General features: G+C 34.5%; 1 protein-coding gene across 5 annotated transcripts in view; it reads right to left on the bottom strand.

Moving 5' to 3' along the window:
- Positions 1 to 3,035: 3,035 nt before the first annotated feature.
- The window catches only part of LOC117172689 (alkylated DNA repair protein alkB homolog 8), a 25,071-nt gene continuing 18,705 nt past the window's right edge, over positions 3,036 to 9,401 (bottom strand). For all 5 annotated transcript variants that reach the window (XM_033360829.1, XM_033360832.1, XM_033360828.1 and 2 more), the window contains 3 exons: positions 8,585 to 8,964; positions 3,803 to 3,958; positions 3,036 to 3,704 (listed from right to left, as the gene is read on the bottom strand). In XM_033360829.1, coding sequence (XP_033216720.1) covers positions 3,165 to 3,704; positions 3,803 to 3,958; positions 8,585 to 8,964 — 1,076 coding nt within the window. In that variant the 3' untranslated portion in view covers positions 3,036 to 3,164. The remainder of the gene's footprint in view (positions 3,705 to 3,802; positions 3,959 to 8,584; positions 8,965 to 9,401) is intronic.

Here is a 9,401-nt window from a genome sequence, read left to right as displayed (position 1 = left end):
CCACTGCCTATTTTGTACAACAGATAACATTAATAATAACGGGTCCCCAACGATAACTATTCTTAGTATGTTCCAAAGGATCCTCCTGCACTTGAAATTGAAAATAGTGAGCCGTTAGTAGCACCTAAGGTCGGTAAATTGCGTTTTTCAGGAACAAAACGAGTCTAAAGATGGAGGTGCTTGCACATCACCACTCTCCTCTCTCTCACAATCTAGGCTCGTAGCCTCGTGGCCTTAGTAGTCCTTGCACCCTGTCTACGGAAAGGTCTCTGTCTCTCTCTCTGTATCTTTCGTTTCAATAAACAAATAAGTATTTTATATCCGAAATAAATCTGTATAATTTACTAGATCGTCACACATCTAGAACTCCAACGATTACGTTTCCCCTTTTTCTACCGCAAGAATCAATGGCTTCATCACTTGATACCTAAATATCATTATTACCAATTTTGTCGCAAATTTCATTTAAAGTCTGATCTTACAATTTGGGTATAAATGTTTTTCTTGAAGTGAATTCTTCAGCAACGTCTTTTTTTGCATAAGTCGACAGAAACTTCTTAACCAGAGTAATATATACTTTTTTGCATTGGAATATTAGCAGCTATGACCATTTCAGCTTAATGTTCTTTAAATTTATTTTGATTTTCCGATCTGCGGCTTGAGTTGCGGTTTGAGTTGCCCTTATAAGTTTTCCTTATGATCACGCCTTGTTGTCGGATCTACGTTCAGCTTTCTATCAGATAAGAGGTTAAAACCTCATAAAATCTACATTTGATTCAAATTTTCACTCGTATTTGTATAGCAATCCTCGTTCCTGAAATTTAATTTCTCAAGAGACTGTGCTTGGATTAACTATTATCAACTCAACACAGACTCCTATTATTTATGGACCTTCAGAACTCTATTAACTTTAATGAATCCCATAAACAATTTGCTTTAAGTTACACTGTTCATGACCTCGAACAAATTGGGATTAATGCATACTTCGACAAGAGACAAAGATCCGCGTATATATAAGCTTAGCGACTATTGGGAATAAAAACATTCGGGCATTGTGATGTGCGGGGGAACTATAAAAACTTTCGAAAAAGTGGAAATATATTCATTTTGCCTTCAAACCAGTGATTTAACTTGAGAACGACACGAAATAAGAGGAAGATTAATAATTAATAGTGTCGATGAAAATGGCAATAAAACTGTTCGTGTAGAATATATGAATTGTCCGTGCAAGGCTGGGACTAGTCGCACTTGTAAAGAAACAGTTGCCGTATTATTGTACTTATAAATTTCTTAACCACTCAGTATGTTTATCTACAACTTCAATTTTTCCAAATAAATTTCCTCTTTTGATTTTAACGCTTCCAAGCTTTGACAATCTATAAAAACTCAAATTGAAGTTTTTATTTACTTTGGAGTCACAACCACTGACACAGCACCCTCCAAAACTTGTTAATTTACGATATTCTCGTGCAAATTCTATTATTAGAGCTGATAATTATAAACTCATAAGTATTTTGCCAACTTATTTCATTACATTTCATTTAATTACTTAGATTATTACAGTTAAACGCTATGTTTTAGCTGGTTTTCGTGATGTTTTTCGCGTATTTACTATGTTTACGGCAGCCATATTGGTTAGTTCACGTAAGCGCCGATAGTGTCGTATAGAATGTTTAAATCCCCAATACTTAATGGTAAACAATTGTTACACGAAGATAGGAGTCCCAAAGAAGCCCATTCCTCGCTTCAAATGCCCACACGAGATAACCAAGGTGATTCGTAACTACAAATATGTATTAACAGATGCTGCGAGTTTGCAGGTAATCCAAATATGAGAATAGTGAAAGAAAGTTTCACGGAATGTTTTTTATCACCAAATACTGTATTTCGGCTCTTCTTTAAAACTTGAAACTATTACAGTAAACCACGGACATATGCCCCTCCGAGATTGTTCTTCCGAGAATTGTCGCCGCGCCGTGTGTATGCGTGAGAGGAGCTGCAGGGGGGTGTGCAATGCTCACTCAGGCGAGAAAAACCAGGAGCGTTGCGGTGAGGCACTATACCCTAACGGCTTACCCGTGTAACTGCGTCATGACTTTCCGACAGTTTACTCCAAGCAGGAGGCACACGTAAATAAGCACAATGGCGAGCTCCCGTCGACTAGCAGTGGGGCTCCGATGCCTACTGAAGCCGATGGGACTAATCGGATTATTTCGTGCTATCAAATAAGCTTATCATTGACAACAAAGTCATCTGACACGCGATGTAGTATCGCGAAGCTATTGGCAAAATGTTCATGAACTGGAACCGTTTATATACATTCATTTTAATCTAAAATGGCATAATACGGTTTCAAATTCACACTTTACTTTAAGATTTCTTGTTAATATTTAATTGAATTTCAAATTTATTCGAAATGGACGGCTCAATCGTAGCTATCTAATAGGCTCTACGATTCGAACAAAAAAACAGGGAAGAATAATTAGACAGACACAGGGGGGGGGGGCGAGAAAGAGAGATCCGATCAAGTTCAGACATCCGAGTTCCACTGCAGTGTTTTGAATCACAAACTGTCAAGTGTTTACGTGAGAATAGTGGAAACTGCTCTTTTCGTGGACAATTAATCTAATATTTATAAAAGGACGTGATTTTCTGTTAAATAACTTCTTTGTATGTCTGGTTATGAAACTGCGCGTTATGCGTAAAGATATAAGCAAGCGAGAGATCAAGTATCTGGACCGATTATTCAAGAGAAAGATCCTTTTTTTAAAGGAGATGCTCAACGGCCCGCAAACATTTAAAGTACGTAAGCAGGTAATACAATTATTTTAACGTGTAGCAATAAACTTTCTTCTTCATTTCCGTTAAATATTCAGTTTACTCTTGTCTCCGTGTTAGAAACATTTTAAAAATATTTTTTATCGCGCAGTAAAGTCCACCGATACGGTTCATATACCCCTAACTATTTTCATTCGGAGTAGACCTATGCCTGTGGAGTTAGGTCCAAGGTCAGCCCCAAAACAGGCGCTCATTCCAGCGTTCATTGTATTTATTTTGAAACAAATTTATTTTTCACACTAAAATTATCCAGTCTCTTTAAATTTACCTTCTGACTGAAATAAAAATTCCGTTTAAACAATTGTGAATCAAGACTGTTCATACTTTTATCTATTTATTTTTTGTAGAATAACGCACCAGTTTCCCTGATCATAATATGATTTCTCGATGTCCGCTGGAAGATCAGAGCAGAGTTCTTCGAGTTCTCCATTCTTGAAAACATGATAAAACCGCAGGAAAGTACCTCCACCTTTTCGCTTCCAAGGGACTAGATTATCACTGTGCGTAAACTCAGTTCGATTTTCGTGAATAGTAAGAGTCACTCCGAAAAGTTCCTTCTCTCCTTTTTCACGTATTCCTTGTGTCTTGCAATTCGATTTTAAATAAGTCGACTCCACCGAGTCTTTAGTTTGTTCCTTAGCCCAGACGTATATCAAGCACCTTCCTCCTGGTGTCAATATACGAAGGATTTCAGAAATGGCTCGTCTTCTTCGCTCTTGGGTCGATAGATGGTGAATTACTGCGATACTTATTGCAGCATCAAAGCAGTTGTCTTTATATGGTAATGACAAACAATCCGACATCAGAGTTTCAATTCCTCTTTTACGAGAAATTTTGACTAGACCGGAACTTCGATCGCAGCCAATCTACAATCAAATAAAAATATGGATTTGTAACATATATTTTAAATTTTAAAGATAACGCTTTTATATCTCTGACTTTTGCTGTTTGTAGTAATACGTACTTTGAACATTTCTGGTCTTCCGAGCAAGTATTTTCCATTTCCACATCCGACATCCAAAAGAATACCTCCAAATCGTATAGTATCAAGAAATTTTTTTACATTAGGCCATGGTTTGTGACGAGTCTGATCGAAATGGTCTGATATTTGTTCGTAAACCTAGACGACAAGAACATTTGTTTTGATAAATATTTATGTAGTGGATCAATTGAATTTGGAATACACTCGTGTCACATACGACGCATCTAAAGCAAAACATTTTTTATTGATTACAGAACCTTTGCGTTAATAACAATGTTAATACGAAACATTGTAAACTTAGTAACTAAATCTAAATTAGTAGAATCTTACTAATCGGTAGTAGTTTCCTACCAATTCAAATAGTGTCCAGCCATTTAGTATAAATTAGTCAAAATCTATTAAAGGAGTTAGGTTTGGTATTCGAAGGGTACATAACACCTGCAATCGGTTACAAAGTTAATTGCAATCATTCTACTTCCCCCTTGGAATTATAGCAAATACTTAACAATTTCACAGGACAATCATGCAAATGGTGTACATCGAAATTTGAAGTTAACCCTTCAGCAGTTGCCCCTTGTAATTTCCCTTGAGAGAGCGCTTGTCGTAAATTTTACGACATTCGGGTTTATTCAAGTTACCAAAAGCATTCCAAAATTTTTCTATGTGAAACAGTCAAAAAATCTGAAAACTAAAAACAGAAGCCCCAGCTCACCTGTTTGAAGCCTCAAGTTATGTTCTAAACGTATTAATAATATCGAGCAACCCCTTAAAACTCAACCCTATTACTTTTAACGAAACAATTCCAAAGTGTGGTCATGTAAAACAGACATAAATTTTTTTATGTCTGTTTTTTATTTTCTCCATGTTTTGTTCCCAAACCATCAATAATATTCGATAACCCCTTGAAATTCACTCCTATAACTTTTAATGAAACAATTCCAAAATCTCGTAATGTAAAACAGCCGTAACATTTTCAAATAAAAAATAGTCACAAGCGCCATCTTTACAAAACCCCATATTATGTTTCCAGCCTTACAATAATATTCAAAAACCCCCAAAAACAACCCCTAATTTATTTAGCATACTCTTCAGCCATATTGGATCCGCCATTTTGTGTTCTAAATTTTGGATAACGGGATTCGTAATCAGCGACCCCAAGAACCCACGAGTAACATAATTTGGCCCATTTTATACTTTTGGCGAGCCTTTCGCGATTCGGTCCCACTGTGGAAAGATATAAATGTGGAAAATATAAGAGAAAATAGTACAAGATAGAAAATATACTTACACATAAAGACGCGTATAACAAACAACCCTTTGCAAAATGGTCTGCCTAGAGTTAAGTAAGAGACTGATCTTGGAATAAGTGGAAGCTCAGCGCACAATAATAAATGGTACGTGTAGGGGCGGGGTTGTCGTAAACTTTACGACAGCGAGCCCGCTGAAAGGTTAAGTACTCCTCATATGATATCTTTATATAACTTTGGACATTCATAACCAATTCTGTATGAAGATATTTAAGACAAAAATTTAAGTGTTGCGCCCGAAAATAGATCCAGCCCTGACCAGGGAACAATACTAAATATAGTAGAAAGTAAACATTCCACTAACTTAAACTAATGAAAATATAAATCATGCATTATAAAAAATGGTCCATTTTATCGAAAATTGAGACGATCAGTATTTTAAGTTTCTCAAAAAATATGTACTTTGCGTATGAATAATTTTTTCAATGTGACAATAGGTTCCAACTTTTCAATGTACTCTAGATATCGATTACACTTAAGAATGTTATCTCATTGTGAAATTTTAACTTAATCTTCCCTGTCCAAATAACATTTAAAAAGTTTGAAATTAATACTGAAGTTTATAACTTGAGTATTATACTACTCACCTAGCTTGTATGCATCTCCCTCTTAACTAAACTCACGGAATTATCTAGATACACGTAATTATTGAAAACAAAATGTGAAAGATTTAGCTTAAAATAAAATGGGCCACTTCGAATCGAATTTAAAAAAATGATAATCTCAGCATATTGAGACAGTCCGTTCTATTTTCATAATTAGAATTTAATAATAAAGCTACGGGCGAATATTTATGTTGATACGCCCCTGACTCAAAAGTGGACAGCCAGGTAGAGCTAAGGGATGATTCATGAAATCATTCGATCATAGGATCGATTGCACGCGCCATCAGCTAATAAGTATAATCGAAGTAATGATCAATACATGAGAAAGGATAATGATCGATTTGGAAATAATTATTATTCAGGACGGACATTTAATAATTATCCACATCAGAATGTTCCCAATCAAGGATATTTTAATCTAAACAATAGCGCTAATCAGAGAAATAATTCTTTCAACAATCCAAATCGATCAAATTTTGATTATGAAAATTCGCAAAATCGTGGTTCGTATCCAGATTTTAATGATCGTAATAGAGATATGTATAATGATCAATCTCCAGGGCGTTATCTACGGCCAAATGCTTTTCAAAATAATTATAACTCCTGTAATCAAAACAATGGAAACACCCCTTCGCAAAATTATGTAAATGGACGAGTAGAAGATAATATTTACAAGCGAAATCCTAATCATGAAATCAAGAAAGCTCGACTAGAAATGCGAATAATCTATACAAAATAAAAAAAGAAACTCATAATAATGAGCACAATACCCTGCAGCAAAGTAATATAACTAAACAAACTAGAGTTATAGAAGACGCGGAAAATGTTAATAATCGCGATGAATTTTATTCTAATCAGGGAAACGCACATGCCTCGGGTGAGTAGAAATTAAAACGATAGAGGCCAATCCGGGGCCATAATATTTTAAAAAGCCTCTACCATTAGACATAAGGGACGAACTACTAAAAAACGATGATAATACGGTAGATAAAAAATTAGATAAATGTCCTATATGGATTTTAAATGTAAAGGACATAGAAACAAATGCATTAATAGATACAGATAGCGAATTCACCTGTATTTCTGAGACTTTTCATGAAAACAATTATAATATTTTCAAACAATGCGAACTTTTACCAATTGTAGGAACCACAATTGTTAGTGCAACTGGGGGAAGACCTGTAAAATTAAAGCATCAAATTTATGCAAAATTCAAAATGGGCGACTGGAAAGGTTCTTACGTTTTTCTAATTGTTCCTAGACTTATTCTGATATATGATAATGCCCAGGATGAATATGCATTAACCGATAAACAAATTACAGAAAAAATGGCGCATTGTACTTTATTAAATGCATTAGAAAAAGAACGATTCTACAAAGTGATATCTCCATATAAAAATATAAGTTCTACAAAACCGATTAGGATACCGATAAGATGCAAGCGTTGGCTTATGGCTAAAATATATGACGAAAAGTACTGTGAATTTTATTATCGCTTTTTCACTTTTGGATCAATTCAAGTAAGAAGTTCGCTTACAAACAAAACAATATGGGGATACGGAAATTGGTTAAAATTCCCTTTACGACCTCCACTTATTTAATAAATATAAGAAGGTTTGGAATAAGGTGCAACATAATAATTACAAAATATTGAGATGTAGGGATAAATAAAAAATAAAATAAAAACATAAACAATATAAAAACATTAATAAAAATATCTATGAATATAATAAGTAAGCAGTTAGTTTACAAACGAATGAATTCAATTTAATTTGTATCCATTCGTTCAGAGGGGCGTAGATGGTTATCAATTTCTTGAAATTGAAGAATTACAAATGAATATTTTTTCTCTAAAGAATTTTTAGTTTAGGGGGGCATTGATCGGTATATGTATATATAAGGTTAAAAGCCAGTCCATTCTATTTCCATAATTATAATTTAATAATAAAACTACGGGCGAATATTTATGTTGATACGCTCCTGACTCAAAAGTGGACAGCCAGGTAGAGCTAAGGGATGATTCATGAAATCATTCGATCATAGGATCGATTGTGCGCGCCATCAGCTAATAAGTGGGGGTAGCGTGGGACCAATGCACTCTATAAATTTATTGCGATACCGGTACCAGTTCTCTTTTGCTTTGTGCTCTTTGCTCCGTGCTCTTTGCTCTTTGCTTTAATTACCTTGAATTACCAGGACTTCTTACTCGAGGATCTACAAGGGGAGAGTCTCGTAGTTCATTCATCCACCCGCCATTGAAGACAGAGTCTTAATTGAGGAAGCCTCACTCATAAAGGACGCTTCCCTCTGATTACAAACTACCCAAATTCATCAGAATTCGGATCGTTAGATGTAAGCTTTCGGGAATGTAGTTTTTTTTTAACGCATGATTGTAATGACTTTGAACTTCACGTTTATGTGCAGACCTCGTTGTGCATGTTTGGTAAAAATAATTTTCAAGTGTAACTGTAAAATTTTTAGGGCTAGTTTTAATATCCTATCAGTATTTGAATCAATGTATTTTGTTGGTTGCAATTTACTGGAAAGAATAAAGTAAACGAAAATTGAACGAATCTCTAGATCAAAATAAATATCTTCGAGACAAGTTGAAAATGCAACAGAATTATTACAAAAATTAATACAATTTTTGCTATTTGTAAGATCACTTATTAAAATCAGCCAAGTGCAGTTATATACAATATTCATACAGGAAAAAACGCTTATGTAAATTTCGACCCCTAGCCCACATTTGAATCCTTTTCTTAATAATATATTAAAAAGCAAAAAAATAGAAGTATAGTACAGCAAATGAGAACAATAATGACTAGTTAATCATAAAATGGTGTATTTACCTCGTGTACGTATAGATTCTCAAGTCCACTAGCATTAGATTCACTGATAGTCACTTTATTTTTCATAGAATCACAAAATTCGGGATAATGACACTCGCAATCTCCTCTTCGAATTTTTCGAAAAGTGAATGAAGTTCTAATTCCTCGTTTCAGAACAGTTGTTCCATTTTCGGTTCTTGTGGTATCACTGCGTCTCGGGCATATTCCATGAGACCAAGAATATCGACACTCTCCGCTCATTACTAGTATAGATCTAGATGGTAAAAGAAGGGATAGTTTTTCTTCGCCTCTTTTAAAATCCATCACACAAGCTGAACCCAAAGATAAAGAAAGTATAGTATCCTCAAAAATGCTGTGCGTGTCGATATGTGGAGGAATACCTACACAAATACGAAAGTCTTAACAACTACTTCCAGGACAATTACAATTATTTATAAAACGAGAAGCGAAAAAAAGACGCAAGGTTAGAGAATAAATATCAGTATGTCTTATATATGTATATTATATATATTATATATTTTAAAAAATTTTGAGGTGAATATATAAAGAATATATTTGTTCCGTACACCAAAATTTAAAATATTTGATTTATTACTTCTTAAATTTGCATACTCAAGCTTTCAAAACTGGACACCAAATTTAAAGTGTTCAAAATGGGTTACTTCGAAATTCTAAGCGTTTAATATTGGACATTATATTTCAAAATTATACCAACTGCAAATATTAGCAGAAAGAAATAGCGTCACAACTCATTAAAAATGTTAGCTGATAGAAAAGTGGCGCCCCTAACTCCCGGTAATATCCGTGAGGGCCAAAT

This window comes from Belonocnema kinseyi, chromosome 5, assembly GCF_010883055.1.
Source record: "Belonocnema kinseyi isolate 2016_QV_RU_SX_M_011 chromosome 5, B_treatae_v1, whole genome shotgun sequence".
Taxonomy (NCBI): Eukaryota; Metazoa; Arthropoda; class Insecta; order Hymenoptera; family Cynipidae; genus Belonocnema; species Belonocnema kinseyi.
The sequence above is the reverse complement of the archived record's forward strand: the minus strand, read 5'-3'. Positions and strand labels throughout refer to the sequence as shown.